Consider the following 19,041-nt stretch of genomic DNA (forward strand, 5'->3'; position numbering starts at 1 on the left):
CTCACACACATATGGAGTTCAAAATACACCCTCCTGAGTTGCAAACTGTTGATGCTCCTCCTATGTTGATTAGGATGTCAACTTTGGATGAAAGGGGAAAACGTTAAGCTATGAGACAGCAAACTCTTATAATGAACGGGGTTCCAATAAAGGGGGCAAAGATGCAAGGTTAGCTACCAAAAGAATTGGGCTAAATGTATGCTCCAAATATACAAATAATGATTTTTTCAAATATACAAATAATGATTGCCCTATGTTCTCAATGCCAAAGTTCCATGTAGAAACCAGATGGCGCCCGATGCGGCCTTTTGTTGTAAATTGCATCCGGGATGGTCTCATCCAACTGACCAGCAAGGCTTACAGGATCATCGATGAGTGTCCACAAATGCACCAGCGATTCTCCTGTTATGTGGAGTAGCTCATAAACTAAATGTCAACAAATGCCTGAGGCTGGCCTCAATGTATCTCTCAAACTCCAGTCTTCTGGTCATCCTAACAAGTTGAATTCCTGTTCTGAAACAAGTTGAGTACTGTGATTAGGAACTACTTTTGCTCTTATCTCGCCTTAAACACTTGCAGCATGGTAACTGGTGGACAGGTGGTTGTGCTTTGAGAGCACATGTGTTTATAAGTACTCTGTTACTAAATGACCACGAGTGCTTGTAAGTTCCAGGTTGGGTTCTGCCATCAGCTTTTGTACCAATAAATTTATCTAAACAAACAAAAAAAATGAACATGGATTTGACATGGACATGCATAATATAAAGGACAGAAATAATTCTTGCACTTATACCCAAGCTGATTCAGAACTCATTCAAATTCTAACCTCTAATTAGACTGCTGAATTTGATTATGCAAATTAAATGGGTTAAAACCAATATTCAGATTGGTACAGTCTAAATGTAATATTTCCTTTAATGATAGTCTCCACATAAAGTAGGCATTATTACCTATTTCGTATTCATGGGAGATGATAGATCACCATATGTTCGATATGGCCACATGGTCAAACTAGATGAACATTTTTTTTAAAAAAAAGGAGCTGGCAGAAGACTAAAAGTCTCCTGTACATGAAGATGCAAAGTGGGACAAAACTTATTGCATGAACTGTAGAATCTTAAGTTATCACATGCCCATGGATATTTGGTTGGTATAAGAGAAAACTATCAATGAATTTAATTCACAAGAGAAAATTCTAGAGAAGATAAGCATTACCTTTGAGATTAGTTTGTAAGAGTCTCCCATCAACATAGTATGAAAGGGACATTATGGATGAGATGATAATCCTCACCGGTTCCCACCGCATATCTGCTGCTCAATGCAGGGCAGCTATGAAGCACAATTTTCCTAAGGGAAGTAAAATCTTGGATGAAACTTGGTAACTTCTCCAACCCTTTGCAGTTCACGATCACAAGATATTGAAGAGAGGGTGCAGCAGCTTTGAAGCTCTCCGGAAAACCCATCAACTTCGGAAGCCCAACAAGTTGGAGCCAACGAATACTCCTCAGCCCAGTCAGTGCTTCCCCTGGTTCCATTAAATCAAACAATGCACAATTGTTAATCGACAACTTCTGGAGGTTGGATAGATGCCTTGTAGCAGAGGGAAGAGAAGCCAGCTCCGGACAGTTGGATATCCGTAGCTCTCGGAGGGCAGTGAGGCTGCCGAATCCGTTTGTTAAAGATGTTAACCTAGGGCAATAGCTCAACTGCAGAAATGCCAAGGAAGACCAACCAAAAAATCCATCTTTCAGTAAATATTTCTGCTTTGAGGTCAGGGCAAACCATGTAAGGTTGACAAGTCCATGCCCATCTCTTGGTACCTCCAACAGTTGGTTGCATCTACCAAGATTAACTGTTTGTAGATTTACCAATTTACATAAATTATTTGGTAGGGATTTGAGTTTTCTGTTCCATTGTAGATCCAGGTACCTCAGGTGCCTCAAATTGCCAATTGAACTCGGTAGCTCTTCAAACCCAACTGCAGAAAAAACCAAGACACGTAGGTGCTTGAAAGTTGAGAAAAGGTCCTCAAGAAAGGCCTTACTCAAAGTACCATAGTTGTATCTACTTGCAAATGTCCTGGCCTTGCATGCCTTTTTGAGGTTCTTGGGAAATTTTACATCCTTTGTGAAGTCCTGACAGTGAGACAGTCCCACACTAGGTGCCTAATTCTCTCAGAGACATCAACTTTTTCACAGCTAACAATTGCATGCTCCTTTTGTGACACAAATATCGCAAGGTCATGAATAAGATCATGCATTTTACATGCCCGAATGGTACCATCATAAACAACATACTGGTCCTGGAAAAGAGATCTTCCAAGCAATTCATGCAAGTACTTTGTTCCAGTAGTTATTGGTTCCTTAATTTCCTAGTTTTATGCAACAACCCCAATGCCATCCAAAACATAACAACAGAATCTGTGAAAAGCTCGTAACCTTTTGGGAAAGTGGACAGGGAAGCAAAGAATGCATGTAGATGTGATGGAAGTGCATCATAACTTAATTTTAGTGCTGGCAAGATACCGTCGTTGTCTTGCTTAACATTCCATTATTTGTCTTCCTCAATACTCTGCCACTCTTCAACATCTCGAGTACTAGACAATAGGGAACCCAAAGTCTTTCTCAACAATGGAATTTCCAACTTTTAGCAATTGGGATACTTGTCTTCCTCACCTTTAAATGCATGTCGAATAAATATTTGCATGCACATATCCTGTGGTAGCTTTGCCACGTCATATGGTTCCATCGTCTTCACCATTGATGCAACATCCGAACACCTTGTGGTGACTATAATCACACTTCCCCTTCCACTGTTAGATAGTATGCTTCGGATCGCGATTATGAATCGCGATCCAAACTAGGAGGTTTTGTGTAAACTACCAGAATCCCATTTTTAAAAACACCCCTCATTTGGATGCAAAATACAGCACCGCTACACCTCCCGTCGCCGGCGGCCGGCGTCGATAGGGTTTCCGAGTTCCAATTGATCAACGGTCTTGTTCCGGGCGGAACCCCTTGAGCTCAGTTCCTCTAGCTATTCACCAGCCACGCGCGGACAATACCGGCGGAGACGAGAGCCGCGAGGAAGCCGACAGCGACGGAAGGCCGCGCCGGAGGCGACCACTCAGCAGCTTTGCCGCAGTCACTGCGCGGTTCTCCGCCGACTTGCACGACGCGCGGTTCTCCGCCGATTTGGTTCCTAACGATGGCTGGGCATGGCTACCAACGCCGAGCCCCCGCGCGCCACGAAACGCACGGCGCCGGCACAACCACGGATCGTGTCCGCTTCTGTACCCACAGGGCGTCGCGCCGCCTCGACCAGGAGGGCGCGCACAAGACCTGTGCCGCGCAGAGGCACCGCGCTTGCTAGCTTGGGGAGCAGGCGAGCAGCACTGGCCCAGATGGGTGCGACGACTCGGAGGTCTTATGCTTTGAGCCTTTGATGTGAAGCAACGGCATGAATTGGTAGGTGCTATCAGGTAGCACGATGTTCACTGTAACTCACTAACCAGTCGGGGTCAGACGGTAAATACTAATTAACTGAAAACAGCACGTAGTACTGTAGGACAACGCATGATTAATCTCATTCTGACGGCCGACAGCACAAAAGGTCCATTCAGAGTACGGAATTTCACGTTTATTCTCTTCCCTGAAATTTGGGGACCTCATTAGCATTGGCAGTGCTGTTTTTCATGCTGCAGGCAGCTGATCATCCCAACAGGGAGTAGAACACCGATTCGCAACCAGAAACGCCCAAAGCAAACCTGCTTCATTGTAAACTGGCGTTTCTGGTCAACATTCAGCTTGCCGACCAGCGAGCTTCAACTATGGAAGCAACTGACACTAGCAGAACTCAAAGAAAGGTGATCGTCCATTGTTTAAGGAAGCAAGCCCATCCAACAAAAGGCCGAGCATGTAATAGTTACCCACCACTTCCTAAGCATTCACGGTTGCGCGCCATCCATTGTTTAAGGAAGCAAGCTCAGCATGAAACAGTTACCCGCTTCCTAAGCATCCGGGCCAGCCGAACGGTGCACCTTCAAATGGGCTCTGATGCTTGTCACGTCTCCCAGATTGTAGCCCATAAACTAATGCGGCCCAGAAACAGCCCCAGAAATGAACACCGCACTTCGCACCTGACGACGATCTCATCTCAAAACACGAATCCTGGGTCCAAAAGCGGGCCATCCATGATGCCACGTCGCCCATTAACCCACCTACCGTTCGATCCGACCAACACGCGGTACAGACCGTTTGATGCAGGTCAGTGCGGATGTTTCGAGCCGCTGCCGAATGCTCGCGAACCCGCCTCTCCGTCTCCCCGCCGGCCGCCGCTTCGGCTCTTCCGCCTGCAGCACGGGCCGCTGCTCTTCGCTGAGCCCCTGCAATCTGGGAAATCTAGCAGCCATGGCCTCTTTCCCCACCGCCCCCGTGCCACATATCGAGCGCATCCATGGGCGTCATAGCACGCAGGGCCACAGGCGCAGCGTTGCTGGGACTCCGCGCGCGGCCGATTCATGCTCGAGGCGCCGCCTCCCTGCCATAGCCATTACCTACTCCCCTCCCCGGCGCGCCACGGCGGACACAGCTGAGACCGCATGGTCGGACCTGGCGACCGCTCCACTCAGGGCCTCAATGCTCCCGCGCCTGTGGCAGCCACAAAGTTTGGGGAGAGCCCTCCTTGGGAGGACCGACGAGGGCAGCGCAGGAGCAGTGTGCGGGGGCGGAGGCCGCCGGTAACACGAGAAAAAGGTGGCCGTTCAGCTTCTCCGGCTGGCTTGTCATCGCCTCGTTAGTAGCCGTGCTCGTCCTCAACTCTCTCATTGGACATGGTGACGGCCAACGAGGTAGTCAAGTGCTCTCCTCTCACCCTATGTCTTTATCACTTTCCAATCCATCTTGAATAGTTAGTCGTTTTATTATTCTTTCTGAAAAAGAGTTCATGGTTGTTAGACTAGCAATTTATCTCAATGTCTGTGTGTCCTCTTGTTGCTAATTTGTTTTGTATTATATAAAAGAATGGACAACATCTGTGTTGTTGTCGTCTGACTTCTGCAAATGAAAGAGGCTCTGCTGAACTGCTCGCACTCTTGCTGTTGCCAGAGAGTTGAGACTTCCTTGAATGAAGGGTCTGTTATTCCTGTTGTATATGGCATGGGGAAACATTGGTAGTGCGTGCTAATACTTGTTTTAAATGATGTGCTTTCAGAGGAGACACTAATGCAGGGAGATCAATTGCAGCTCAATTGATTAGGTGCTTAGTGAGAAAACGTAAGCTCTAAGCAAAGATAGCCATGTTGAGTTTTCGGAAGATCAGGTTGCGGATCTTCCTCAGATGACAGATATTGATTTTGAAATTCGATCAAGACAAGAACAATTGCTGCAGGGGAACCTGATGTTCCTCATGCAGAAGCAGAGGCCGTATCAAGCTCCTGCAGGGGAAGCAAGCTAAAGTACTGCCTAAGCACTTGCCCATGTTTTAGTATTTACTGCTTAAGGCAGAGGCAAGCTATGCTGAGAGATTCTATGGCTTGCAACCCAAGAAGGATAATCCATGGGGTAGGAAAGGAAACATGGAAACAATGTTTTATTACTTGCTGCTGTATGAGCGGCCACCTAATTAGGACCGTTATCAACTTGATAATCCAGAGAGACCGAGAAATTACAGGGGAGACCTTTATATTGATGTGCAAGTTCTAAACCCATCAATCTTTTGCCGCCATATATTGAAAAGTAATTCCTAGAGTGATGGCACGATTTTTCTATGAGAAAAAGAGGACAAAAAGAAGTGGTGACAAATATTTACTAACATTAGAATTGAGAATCATAGGCAATACTGTGTGCATATTTTTCTGTTCATTCAATACCTGCGCATGCCAAAACCATTTGCTCATCACCTATATTGCGATAAAAAATACCTGGATGTTCTGTTTGTCTGAATATATTATAATTTTCAGGGGAATTTACTTCATCTTTGTGGCAGGCTGCATCTTTAGATAGCACAAACTTGCAAGTTGCAGCTTCAAAGAAAATACTGATGTGGTTTGTGGTCAATATTTGAATAGTTTGATTGCCAATTATTTGAAATTTGACATTTTTAGTTGGCATTACCAAAAGACTGATAACACATTTCAACCTTGTCTTACGCTTAATAACTAATATACTATTTACAGTCACATGATGATACATATTCAAATAGTAGACAAATATAATAGCTAGGCATGTTCTTTCCATGAATCTCTCTATTTCAATTGATTATTTATTTTCTTGCAAATGATCATTATCAATGTATCCTTTTCTCCTGTTTCATAGCATCATCTAAAAAACTATATTGTATACATATTTACTGGACGTATCAGTATAAGTAGGAGATTATGTTCTACTTGTTGCATCGATTGAGATATTATACCACTGAGGTATATTTAGGTTCTATCATAAAGAGCCAGTATATCTTGTTGCTTGATTTATTTATTTATTTTTGCCATTTGCTTGTTCTCTCTCACAGCAGCTAATTTTCATTGTTGATGTCCAGATAAGCATGATCCAGAAGTCCGATGAAGGAATTATCTGAAATTTTTGGACCAAAGCATTTTAACATATTTTATATTCTGTATGAACTGATATTACAACCAAATCTGAATTATTTGTATTCTATGCCCACTAGGCACCAGGTGATTCATCCAAGTGCACATCTCAAGAAGCTCTGAACAAAGTAAAAACCAAGATTGACGGTCTTTATTGGCCTGTGGTTATCAGAATGCTAGAACAAGCTCAGTTTTGCCTGCCTAGCTGTTCTGCCACTGAATGAACTATCTTGAGTTCTAAACAATCCTTATTATTTTCTATCTAATGCCTCTAACATTTGCTCTGAGCTTAAGCATAATAGAAAGACCATACGGATTCATAGGCACGTCAGATAGAATTCAGTCCTCATTTAGTTTTGGTCTAAAACATTCTACATTTCAGGACATGACAAACCATCACTGTGAGCGGTTGGAGATACCTACTATTTGGTCAATTTGTGCAAGGTATAAACGTGTGCTGTGAAGCCAAGGCAAATTTTATTTTTAGCTGTAGTGGGGTATATTGTTCATGCAACAATACATGCTGATATGTAAGCCACTGGTAGTAAGTAAATAAAACAGGCAGCTCTCAGCATCATAGCATGCTTGCAAAGTTCAGACATGAGAGAGATCCACTTTTGGGCTCGGATGCGTCAATTTATATACATGATTCTATGATATGGTCCAAAATCTGGACCATACCCTTAAGCATGAGGGCACCAGTAGTGTGTGCAGAAGGGGGAGATCTTAAGAAAGCTTGAGGTTGACCTCACATTACAGAGGCTGTCTCAAGCATGTCTTTTGAGAAACGAACCTAAAAACCGGTGAGCTTCAATCCTCTCACCGACACTATAAACCTGACCATGGGAACATATTAAACCTAGGCCATCGGCTCATATTTGCACATCGGCTAACGACTGTCTGCAAGAGCGCAACAACGCCGTTGAATGCAAAATTCAGAGACACAATCCTCCACCCCCGAAGAGTCAGAACACTAGCCGCAAAAAAAAAGGACGCGTTTTTCTTTTCGGCACTGTGGCAGTACGAGGCTACGGGCAATGACAAGGACACGCTTGACACTGTAAGCTGCAACGCAGATTTTGTTTTTTTTTTCATTTCTAGAGACGTGACACTGATAAGAGTAAGAGTTCTCTCCGCACTGTGGATCGGGAGCTTGGCTGGCGGTTCTGTTCACCGTCGGCCGTCAGTTTCAGCAGGCCGGCCGGCCGGCACGGGGAGGAGCGCCCTTTTGGCCTTTTGCACAGTGGAACCGGTGGCAGAACTGCAGAAGCCAGCAGAAGGGTCTGCTTCGATCGATCCCCCGTGCAGAGAACCCTCGCTTCGCTTCCTTCCCTTGTTCATAAGCAACCGCCGCCGCCCCCACCCTCTCCCTGCTCAGTCTCACACCCCGGCCAGCCAGTCAGTCTGCAGTCACGCCCACCTGAAGTTCTGAACCTGTTCCATGGCCGCACGCATCCGTGGACTTCACTTGAGAAAAATCAGAAGGAAAAAGAAGTAAAAGTTGCACGGAAACGCTTGTGTTTGTCAATGGGTTGTACAGCCGCACGTCAGTCAGAGTTATGGCGAGCGGTGGAAATTCAGGCAAAGCTTCCAGTTTGAGATTTGACGCTGCGATCGCCGTCGCGGCACGCCGCCGGGCGCACGCGACAGCGTGGCTCCGCTCGAAGCGCGGTGATTTTGATTTCATGGCATGAATTTTGACAGCACTGTGTCCTAGGTGAGCTCGAAAATGAGGTGTCGGGTTCAGCTCAGTTCAGCTCAGCTCGCTGACAGGCTGAGGTGTGCTGAAGGCTGGAGGCTGGAGGCTGGAGCTGAACTGTGCCGTGAGCTCGGGCTGTCTGGCACTGCTGGTGGTGCTGCGTCTGCTGGCAGCGCAACCGCCGGGGTCCTGTCCGAGGCCGGTCCACGGAGCGCCGCGCCCACCCCACCCCGGGCCTGGGCCGGGACCGCCGTCCACAAAACGCCCGTCGCCTTCACTCGCTCAGGCCTCCCGCGACACTCGCGAGACACTGCCCCCCCCCCCCCCTCCCTCGCCGTTACTGCCCATCAATGCCCGCTCCCGTTTCCCTCCTCCTCCGCCACCGCCACTTCGTCGCGTCGCGTCCCCCTCCTGCCCCTCCTCTGCTTTGATCGCCGTGCTCTCCCTCCGCGTCTCCGGCTGTCCGGCATTGCCGAGGCCGGGGGAGAGAAGATGAAGCCGCTGTACCTGCGGAGCAGCGGCAGCTTCAAGAGGCTGCTGCTCTCAATCGGCGGACACCGGTCACCGTCCAAGCCGCCCGCGTCGCCCGCCGCCGACGCTGGTAAAGAAGCGCAGGAGCCGTGCCCGGAGTCCCCGCACAGGCCCGCGTGGCGGTGCTTCTCCTACGACGAGATCAACCGCGCGACCGGCGGGTTCCACGAGGGCAACCTGGTGGGCCGCGGCGGGTCCTCGGAGGTGTACCGCGGCGAGCTTCCCGACGGGCGCGCCGTGGCGGTGAAGCGCCTGATGGGGGCGTCGGCGTGCGAGCGGCGGGAGCGGGACTTCCTGGCGGAGCTGGGCACGGTGGGGCACGCGCGACACCCAAACGTGTGCGCCCTCCTGGGCTGCTGCGTCGACCGCGACCTCTACCTCGTCTTCGAGTTCTCCCGCCGCGGCTCCGTCGCCGCCAACCTCCACGGTACGGTACACGCAACCGCCGTTCTCGAAATGGCAGCGATTTTGCGAGTGAATGAATGCGCGGCGCCTGACGGTTTCTTGCATGATGATCGGCAGACGAGGGGTCGCCGGCGATGGGGTGGGCGGCGCGGCGCAGCATTGCGGTGGGCACGGCGAGGGGGCTCGAGTACCTGCACAAGGGCTGCCAGAGGCGGATCATCCACCGGGACATCAAGGCCTCCAACGTCCTGCTCACCGACGACCTCCAGCCACAGGTGCGTGCCGTGCCGTGGCTCTGCTCGTGATCCTGCAGCCAAATCGTCAGAAAAGTGACTGGATTTTGATCGCCCTCACCCTCGCGTGGCAGATTTCTGATTTCGGGCTCGCCAAGTGGCTGCCGTCGGAGTGGACGCACCGGGCGATCGCGCCCATCGAAGGCACCTTCGGGTAATCCTGACTTGCTCTTGATCGAATCGAAGAACGAAACGAAGGCGAATGGCCATGGGGATGGAATGACGGCGTGGTGTCTTGTTGACCAGGTGTTTGGCGCCGGAGTACTACACGCACGGCATCGTGGACGAGAAGACGGACGTGTTCGCGTTCGGCGTCTTCCTCCTGGAGCTCATGACCGGCCGGAAGCCGGTGGACGGCGGCCACCGGAGCCTCCTCAGCTGGGTAAGCAAAACGTCGCTACCCGCCACGCACGCTTTTCCAACCAGTAGACCACCGATCAGTGATCACTAAATGAAACCGCTCGCGAACTCTCGCGACGCCGTGCGTGCAGGCCCGGCCGCTGCTGGCCGACGGCAAGATCGACGCCCTGGTGGATCCGAGGCTCGGCGGCGACTACGACGGCGAGCAGGCGAGGCGGGTGGCGTTCGTGGCGTCGCTGTGCGTCCGGGCGCCGGCGACGTGGCGGCCGTCCATGACCGAGGTGCGTGGGGTCAGGTCAATCCGAAGTGGCAGGTCACCGTATGCGCCTTAACAACGCAACAGCGCTTGTCTGCTTCCGGAGCACTGTGCTTAGGCTGGAATTCAGCCTACATTACTGTCAACTTGCAGTTTTTTTTGTTCGAGTTTCGAGGTAAATTTAGCCCTAGTTTAGGGCCGGCGTCCGTGGCAGGGCGCCCGAAGCACATGTCTCCATGCGTGCAGCTTGCTAGTGACCCACCACGAACCACTCCCCCGTTGCTTAATTTACCTGTAACGGTTGTGGCATCAGAGGTAATGTAATGAGGTGGTCCGCGGGTTAACGCTGATGGTGGCAGGTGCTGGAGCTGTTGGAAGGCGGCGAGATCCAGCAGGAGCGGTGGGCGATGCCGGAGGCGGCGGACGAGGAGGGGCCGCGGTGGTTCGACGACCTCGACGACGACGAGGATGACGAGGACAAGGAGTTCAACACCCCGTCCCCCTCTTCGTCTTCATCGACCACGAGCAATTAGCATGCATCATAACCTAAACAAACTCTGAGATGTGAATTTTTGCTTGCCGTCCTACTCGTAGGGTGGGCCCACTTGTACATACAAAGGTTATCTTCATCAACCGTCAGTGTACGAATACGAAAAGGAAGTACTGCAGTACCAATCAGTCCATTGATCGTGACATGATCCACACACATTATACACATCAAAAGACTGTACTTTGCCGCGCGTAACACGGGCGATCGCGAGCATGGTAGTGCCTCGACTCAGAGGCGAAATAGCCGGAGGCGAACTGGGATTTCGTCGGCCGGCGCTGACAGGCTGACTTGTCACTTTGTCAGGCTGCAGCAGCAGCAGCAGCAATTGGGTTACAGTTGGGCGACGGTGACCAAGCGCGTGACACTAATTTAGTGGGCAGTTGGGGGTGTGCCGCTGCCGGTCACCAGGTGGGTGGTTAGCTGCCGATGCCAAGTGGGGGCTGGCGACCTCGCCTGGCTGGGGGGCTGCGGGCGAGGGGCGAGCGGTTGCCGTGGCGCGGTGGCAGCTTGGGACAGGTCGAGCTGTGCCTGGTAAAGCCGGGATACGTGCCCGCGGCCAGCGCCCCATGGACACCGGCCGGCATTGCCCGGGCAGCTGGGCTCCGCGTCAGGGCTTGGACGCTTGCTCCTGCGATGCCATGGGGAAAGGCAAAGGGTCAAGGATCCTATGGCCTATGCAGGTGTAGCAGCTGCTGGTGCCCATCTTTCCAAGGCTATGGAAGTTGTTGAGCGTGTCTGGGGCTCGGCAAGCAACTCCCTCCCTCTGAAGAAGGGCAGGGAAGAGAGGGGTTTTGTTTAGAAAACGATTACAGGGTGGGGTGCTAGCTAGAGTGGAGTACTCCGGACTCCGGTTTCCATGCGTATCAAGAACAGATTATTCAGTGCGTGTTCTTCAAGTATAATTGTAGTGCGAGTACAGTAACATGAATACTGTAGTGGAGTTGGCACTCGATCTCGAAGCCTTTTTTCTGGGGGCCTGCTTGCTTGGACGTTCTGCCAAATGATTTGGTCTGACAGTACACTAGTCCTCTGGCAGAGTACAGTGGCTTCTAGAATATGGAGTTCAGTTGGGAGGAAGTGATGAGCCAAGAAAAGAAGCCTGCGACTGGTGATGGACGGGAGCAGGATTTCATGACCCTTTTTACGTGTCACCAGTGTCCGGAAGGGAATAATACCTTCGCTGTTTTAGTAGGGGGTTTAGGTACCCGAACCCAGATAAGGGCCAACACATGGCCAATGCACATCCAAGCGTGCAGTGTCTGACCTACTCTGACCTATCGGGAAAGAAACAAGACCTTGCTTCTTTGCAAACGACAAGCGAGGGGGTTCAGTGCTGGAGCACAGTCAGACCTACCGTGTCCTCAGTGTGCACAACTGCTCGGTACTTATGGTTGGCATAGTTCAAACCAAACTGGAATTGTTCACGATGCCTAAACAACATGGCAAGTTGGAAAATGACGCGGGCTAGGGAGATCACAAGCAAACATTACCGATGAGCACCTGCGTCAAAGAAAATAAATCCATATTTTCTAAGAATGAAGAGCCTCGGCACGACCTCATCCAAGAGTCAGCAAATGAGGCATCTCTATCTCATTGACAATTTAAAGACGAACAATTCCTAGGGTCATCTCTTGCACAGCTGCACCAACTAAATGCTAGATATGGGCTGCCTGACGGTTAACTGCTGTTGACAGTCCACCAGACCAGCAGCTAATGTTTCCACAGCACAGGAATGAAAGGGGTTGTTCAACAAGGGTACCATGCTTTTCCTTAAATACAGCTTAACTGTTTGGATTACAACCTCAAATAACAAAAAGAGTTTTTTTATTGGCCTAATTTCCTTGCTGATGCATCATGACGCAAATAAGCCAACCAAAAAAACAAATATAGTATTGAGATAGTGTCAATATCAGCAAGCTCTTTATTTATGACATTCATTTCGGAAGTCTATGGTAAGGACTACTGATCAGTAATTCTGGTACATGGATTAATGGACAAATTTTTGACTTGAATTGCATTAACAGGCATTAGAAGTTCTATCAACAAAAATTTCCAGAAACATGTACAGGTGGCTACTGCTTGTAACATTCTTAATGTTTTGGAATACTATGGGGCAATCAAACAAAATGTGCTGGCAGGGTTCAAGGAAACCAAATGTGCTGGCAGGTTCAAGGATACCAAACGTGCTGGGAGCCAGGAAAATGACATCCTGCTGCAATTGCCTATTTGGCTGTGATAATGTCTTATTTCACCTATATAATGGGTTCTAAGCATGTTGAACAAGGAAACATGTTCATGAGTACACAGCTACAAAACATTGGATAATCAGAAGACAAAAAACTAAAAACAATGACATGGACAACAGCACAGTATGGACCTGGTGCAGATGTATCATATCATGCACAACTCTAAAAATATTATCTTACTGATGTGAGTGAGATTTAGGAACAAGCATCGGACATGGTATATTAAATATCCCAAACATCAAACCACACCAGAACGTTAAGTACAGTATAACTAATGCAGGACGTGTTTTAAGACCGTCACCCACAACATTTATTTCTACGCATTCTTCATATTCAATTCACGAAGAGCTATTATATGGCATCTCAGAGTAAATATAATGTGGAAGGATCTAGTATAGCCTGTAGAAGGTTCCAAGGCTAGTAGTGTGCTAGCAAACTGGTATTGGTTAGATAGGAAAATTAAGAATCCTTTTTTAGGATAGCACGTGTACAATTCTGATCAGTAGATGGATTCTGAAAATCCTAGCTTAGGTGAGCATACTCAGGAAGCTTTGTGCACAATTATTGTCTAGAGCAGATGAAGACTTATTTGGACAAGGCAGCCTAAAAGAAGATGGCTTAAATAGAAGAGAATGTGTATAGCTGTATGAGTGTGAGACCAACTGAAATGGTTGACCTTACAAGTTGAAGAGTGAAATTTTCAGACCAAACCCCTATTCTTTCATTCATTCTAACTGTTTCTTATTCGATTCCCATGGCACTTTGAATAGGGCAAGACAGAAATACTATATTTGAAACGCAGGTTCAACTGCAAACACCAGGCAAAAAGTTACCAACCAAATGAAAAAAAAAAGAGACTGAAATTAGTGATGAGCACCAAGTTTATCTCCAGAGTAAACATACTAAAAATAAAATGGTTAAGATCTCATCATAAGTTCATAACTCATAAGCATAAAAAGGGGTGCTAGAGAAGCATGGAAAGAAATGGATGAGAAGATATCATTGTATATCTCAGTATTCAATAAAAAAAACAAGCAAACAGTACTAAGCAGGTCCATCCAGCAACTGCCACATGCTAATGGTCAGGATTCTAATCGATCTGCATGTCTGAAATTTGCTTGGCCACTAAAAAATGAGTGCTATATGTACAAAAGGAAAGTGCGTGTGCTAGATATGGATACTCAAAGCATATACATGAATGCTGCTCAGTACCTATAAACTGGAACGAATCTCATATATTGTTATACTAGTCCTGAAGATGATTGCATCGATCAGCCATTTAAAACAGACTTGAAATGATAGTCATCGATGGTGGAATAAAGGCAGGCCAAGTCGACCAGCTGCACGGCAGCGACCCTGCAGATTTAAAGGTAAGACTAAGACTCAGCACTACGTATATGCTCGCGACGAAATATGGTGGGGGGGGGGGGGGGGGGGAGGTATATACAGAATTTGTCCTCTTGGCATTCCAAGTCTCCTCGCCACTTCATCAACATGTACTCCATCTTCATGTGCGCTGAGCAACAGTGGAGGCAATGGTCAATTCAGAACTCCAAAACAAGAATACTTGCATGGAAATCAGTATTGAAATACTCCCACCATTCCAAATTGTAAGTCGTTTTGGCAAGTCCAGATGCATAATTTTTGCTATGTATCTAGACACAATGATTATCTAGGTGCATAGCAAAAACTATGTATCTAGTTTTGTCAAAACGACCTACATTTTGGAACGGAGGGAGTACTAGGCATCTAAGTTGGGCAAAGCAGCATTAAGTCATGTAGCTGTTAAAGGACAACAAGGACAAAATAAATCACAGAGTCAGCAAGATATCCAGTCCATCCCAAAACAAGATTTCTGCCTGGCAAGATACCTGATAGATATGGAAAATATGCCCAATGCAAAACTGGGAAAACATGGAATTTTGTTGTGACAGAAAGTAAAAAAGTAGGAGGCAAATCAAAGAAGCCTTAATACTTGAAAAGTCAGAAGACCCACAAACAAGTACCATACTATAGCTTTGACACATATCACTTGAAACAGCTCAAACAGTCACATGAGTTATTTGTAGAAAAGACTTCAAACAAAAGGATCAAGCAAGCATTAGATTACTTGATTCTTTGTGAGGCTCCTTAATATAGTTACAGCTTACTTCACAACACATTGCTTTCATGAAAACACAAGACGTAGGCACCAAACCACTTTTTATGTGCATTATGATTAAAGCCTTTCTATCTTATTATTTCAGGGTTACTTTGCTGTTTATGTAACCAGACCTTGAACTAACAGCATAGCTCAGCATCACTTTAGAATATCAAGACTAGTGGAGATTTTACCAAAGCCAAAGCAGCAAAACATCATATTCATTTAAATCTCAAAAGATGTAATAACAGTAATACATTTCTTTATAGCTTTAATAAAGCTGGGCCAAGAGCTCTTTGGTAAAAGAACAAAACGTTACTCAGCTACTCCTTTCGCTCAAAAAAAAAAACAAGAATGCAACTCTATTCTCTCTCATGAATCAATGTCAATCCATGTTCTCTTTACTAATCTTTGAACATCTAATTGGTTTATGTATATTTACAAGAAAAGGGTAGTTTCTTTTTGGAACACACCAAAAGATTCCTATCTGCAGCGCACCAAAACAGCATTAAGGATGCAAGGTTGGAACTGACTTGCAAACACTGATTGGGATTAGGGCTTATCAATTTCGAAGCTTTTAATATCTTTATCATTTGCCACAGTTTTCAGCAAAGAAGTAGAACTTACAGTATATCTGGTTGTTGCATAACATCCAAAACCATTCTCTGCAGAGCATTCAGCTGTACACCAGTAGCTGGGTAAGCTGAAAACTAAACAATAAAAATTATCTTAAACAATCAGTTACACAAAAGAGGCAAACATACTTGCCAAACAAAAGGGCAGTTATGGATATAAATTGGTAGATAAAATAAAAGACAACGATGAAAAATGCCACCACAGGCAATAAACTAAATTCATAATACCGCTCAAGTGTAAATTTGCAGATCAGGATCAACAAAATCAGATTCAGATCCCTAATATGATTTAACTCATAGATTCAGCTATTCTCCTTTAGCAAGGAACTCTGAAAAGTGAAAGAATAAAATGATTCTTACTTGGTTTGATCGAGGAGTAAAATGAACCTGCTGTTCTCTCACTCCACCAGAAAAGGGTACATGACTAGATGTGTTTGTTTGAACTGATGGAGGAAATCGCCCTTGGTTTACTTCAGAAGAAAAATGAACTTGATGCTCTCTTACTCCACCAGAAAAAGGTGTACAAGCAGGTGTAATTGTTTGAACTGTGTGAGGGACTTGAGCTTGCATCTCATGAGTAGATGCATTTGTTTGAACAGCGCGAGGGAGTTGACCTTGCATCTACAGATGGAAAGAAAATAACAGTTTGTGCTTTCTCAGATTATCAAAATAGAACTGTCACAAAATTGAGTCATTTGCTCTAATTACCTTTGGCCGGACATTTTCCAAATGCAAATGCATACATTCAATGAAATGCAGCACAATTTCAGTGAAATTGATAACAGGCCTGTAAAACACATTACAACGATCTAAGTACTAGTTGTAAGTAGCTGAAACAAGTATTGGTCCTTACAGACTAGACATGGCAAGAAATAATTTGGTTTCCACAAGTATTCATAAACAAACACTACAATAATAAGCTAGATTTCTACAGATCAGTTACTCGTCAAATTCTGCACTGTGAATATAATAAGAATGCACAGAGAATATTAATAAAATCCAAATTCCAACTTGGATGATATTTCAGCTGGCACAAGGCTTCAGAAAATCAAACCAAAGGAAGGAGGTGCACAAGGAATGTAATTACAATACAGTTCTTTAGTGCAAACAATGGAGATCTTATCAACGCTTCAACAGTGCTTATCATTCACTACGAAATGTAACAGCTTTAAGTCAACCCCAGCCAAATGCAAGCACAAAGAAGAGTGTGAATACACTAGACAAACTGAGAAATACAGGAACAAGCATAATGACAAGATAGAGCTTAGTTTCCAGACAATAAATAATGAATTCACATGCGACCTTCTAAGCTCTAATGTCAGTAAAATCCAATAATAACAAATTAAAAATCATATGTAAGATAACTGGTTACAGCCAAGAAATAATTAGTATGAGCAAGGCCATGATCTCAACCAAATTAAAAGGTGTGCGGTGGTGGACCACAATAAAAGAGACAAGTGAGGCAAAGCCTATAAAAAATTATATCCACTTGCCCTTACATCTTCCTCAAAAGAATGATTGTTTGCAATTATCTACTCTGTTTCTGATCAGAATATCCTAATAACAAGGCTAGCGTTCCATTCAAATGATAAACCTTATCTCACTGAAAAGGAAATAAAAGGTTTAACGTAAAAACAGCATTAAAGCTTTGTTCACAAACAAAACTTTGGAACGGTATTTTTTGAGACAAAGTAAACAGCCCCAACACGTTCTATGAACATTGAAACTCCATCTAACAGCAACAAATTATATTGATAAAACTTTGCGAACAAGACAAGCACTCCACCCGAATTATAAATCTAATCAAAATTTAATGCGTATAGAAACAGAGGGAGAAAGACCATAAATACCAAAGATGCTTAGATCCTTTACCTGATAGAACGAGCAAAACCCTGCTGCTTAGCTTTAAACCCTACGAGAGTGACTTGAACCTTGAGGTACACTCCATTCCTTCATACACACCAGCCAGGTAAATAATAACTATATCAAATCAGTTTCCCAATAGCTAAAGGCTAAATGCCAAAATATCAAATGACTTCTAGAAAGCTAATACTAAAACTGAACACATCTCAGAGCCTATCAACATCACATAGACATACTGGACAAAAGCCACCTCGTTAGCATCCATCTGGTCAGTGATCCTGCGTTCCAGGAAAAACTGTCACATACCGTACAAGATCAGCACTGCATCTAGAAAAAAAACATGGAACACTAATCGCAACTCACCATCGCACCAGGGCGATCTTCCCAGTGCCGTCGTCGAGCGTGAATTGCACGCCAGCCTCCATGTTCACCAAGCTCACCACCCTCCCCAGAACCCAAACCTAAACCCACGAGTTGGTGATTTTTCAGAGGAATGCAGGGTTAACCGAAGCCACACGGATGCAACGCTAGGAGGGGATTTCGAGGCGCGAGGGGCTTACGTTGGTGGCGTCGACGCCGTCGATGGAGATGGCGGGGTCACCGCCGCCGGCACCATCGGCGGCCGCGGCCGCGGCGGCGAAGGAGCGGGCGATGTGGCGGACGGTGGCGGGCGCGCATCCGGAGAAGCGGGGGTCGCGCGACTGAGAATGGATACGCGGATGGGGTTAGGGTTCGGCGGAGAGGGGGAGGTGGAAAGCGGGGTCACAAGGAACACGGACCTTGGCCGGGGAAGGGGCGGCGGCGGCGGCAGAGTTGTCGGGCACCGCGACCGCGCGCTGCGACGGCATGATCGCCGGGCCGGCGAAGTAGGAGGAAGCTGCGGAGGCCATCGCGTTCGCGTGGGTGCGGTACTGCGGCTTCGGTGGGGACGACGAGGAGGAGGAGAGGATTTGATCGAGCGAGGCGGCGGTTGTTTGAGCGGGAAAAGAAAAAGGGGAAAATAATGGATTCGCCGTCGCGGCGAGCGGGTGCCGGGCGGGGGTAAAAAGGTCAAGTTGAACAGCTGTCACGGTGTAATGTATAGGTGGCGGGGCAATGCCTAAACGAGGGGCGTTGGCAGAACTGTCTCTGTACACCTAAACCTCAAGATCTGCCATTCGGATGGCATGGAATACCCGAAAAAAATGATCATGTGAAGTCGGGTGCTCTGAGGAGATCTGTCACCATTATATTAAAATAGGACAGTTCAGATACCACGCATTAAAAGATCAGAGCTGTAGATAACTCTGTAGAATGCATATTCAGAACCGATTCATATATCAGACTCCATAATCAGAGAATGATTCAGTGATAACTCTGTCAGACTACATCATTGAAGTAATATAAAACAGAATATACATATAACCAAACATAGTTAGGTCCATGCAACTTCAAAGCTTAAAACATAACAAAACTCAACATTATTTGGACTAAATTC

General features: G+C 46.6%; 2 protein-coding genes, 1 long non-coding RNA gene and 1 pseudogene across 4 annotated transcripts; 2 read left to right on the plus strand and 2 right to left on the minus strand.

Annotated features, from left to right (window-relative positions):
- Positions 1-1,244: 1,244 nt before the first annotated feature.
- LOC112889087 lies at positions 1,245-3,775 on the minus strand (annotated as a pseudogene).
- A 526-nt stretch (positions 3,776-4,301) lies between these two features.
- LOC112888474 lies at positions 4,302-7,187 on the plus strand. Of its 2 annotated transcripts, none has more exons than XR_003227822.1 (2): positions 4,302-4,849; positions 5,212-7,187. It is a non-coding gene; the product is annotated as an uncharacterized LOC112888474 (long non-coding RNA). The 2 variants fall into 2 exon arrangements; XR_003227823.1 differs by having other exon boundaries at positions 6,535-7,187.
- Positions 7,188-8,626: 1,439 nt separating this feature from the next.
- Positions 8,627-10,808, plus strand: LOC112890085 (probable receptor-like serine/threonine-protein kinase At5g57670). Its single transcript, XM_025956933.1, has 6 exons — positions 8,627-9,243; positions 9,339-9,496; positions 9,589-9,668; positions 9,761-9,896; positions 10,006-10,155; positions 10,490-10,808. The coding sequence occupies exons 1-6, from the start codon at positions 8,778-8,780 to the stop codon at positions 10,661-10,663; spliced, it is 1,164 nt and encodes a 387-aa protein (XP_025812718.1). The 5' UTR covers positions 8,627-8,777; the 3' UTR covers positions 10,664-10,808.
- A 3,205-nt stretch (positions 10,809-14,013) lies between these two features.
- On the minus strand, positions 14,014-18,519 carry LOC112890882 (replication protein A 32 kDa subunit C-like). Its single transcript, XM_025957753.1, has 10 exons — positions 18,344-18,519; positions 18,125-18,265; positions 17,928-18,025; positions 17,801-17,842; positions 17,574-17,651; positions 16,410-16,488; positions 16,062-16,322; positions 15,694-15,776; positions 14,374-14,442; positions 14,014-14,282 (listed from the first exon to the last, which is right to left on the minus strand). The coding sequence occupies exons 1-10, from the start codon at positions 18,452-18,454 to the stop codon at positions 14,198-14,200; spliced, it is 1,047 nt and encodes a 348-aa protein (XP_025813538.1). The 5' UTR covers positions 18,455-18,519; the 3' UTR covers positions 14,014-14,197.
- Positions 18,520-19,041: the final 522 nt, after the last annotated feature.

This window comes from Panicum hallii, chromosome 4 (genome assembly GCF_002211085.1).
Source record: "Panicum hallii strain FIL2 chromosome 4, PHallii_v3.1, whole genome shotgun sequence".
Classification (NCBI taxonomy): domain Eukaryota; kingdom Viridiplantae; phylum Streptophyta; class Magnoliopsida; order Poales; family Poaceae; genus Panicum; species Panicum hallii.

Coding starts and splice junctions, on each gene's coding strand:
- LOC112890085 (XM_025956933.1), top strand. CDS start 8,778: ATGAAGCCGCTGTACCTGCGGAGCAGCGGCAGCTTCAAGAGGCTGCTG. Junction 9,669..9,760: donor CCCATCGAAGGCACCTTCGG/GTAATCCTGACT, acceptor CTTGTTGACCAG/GTGTTTGGCGCCGGAGTACT. Junction 10,156..10,489: donor GGCGGCCGTCCATGACCGAG/GTGCGTGGGGTC, acceptor TGATGGTGGCAG/GTGCTGGAGCTGTTGGAAGG.
- LOC112890882 (XM_025957753.1), bottom strand. CDS start 18,454: ATGGCCTCCGCAGCTTCCTCCTACTTCGCCGGCCCGGCGATCATGCCG. Junction 18,026..18,124: donor ACGGCGTCGACGCCACCAAC/GTAAGCCCCTCG, acceptor TCGTGGGTTTAG/GTTTGGGTTCTGGGGAGGGT. Junction 16,323..16,409: donor TGGAAAATGTCCGGCCAAAG/GTAATTAGAGCA, acceptor TTCCATCTGTAG/ATGCAAGGTCAACTCCCTCG.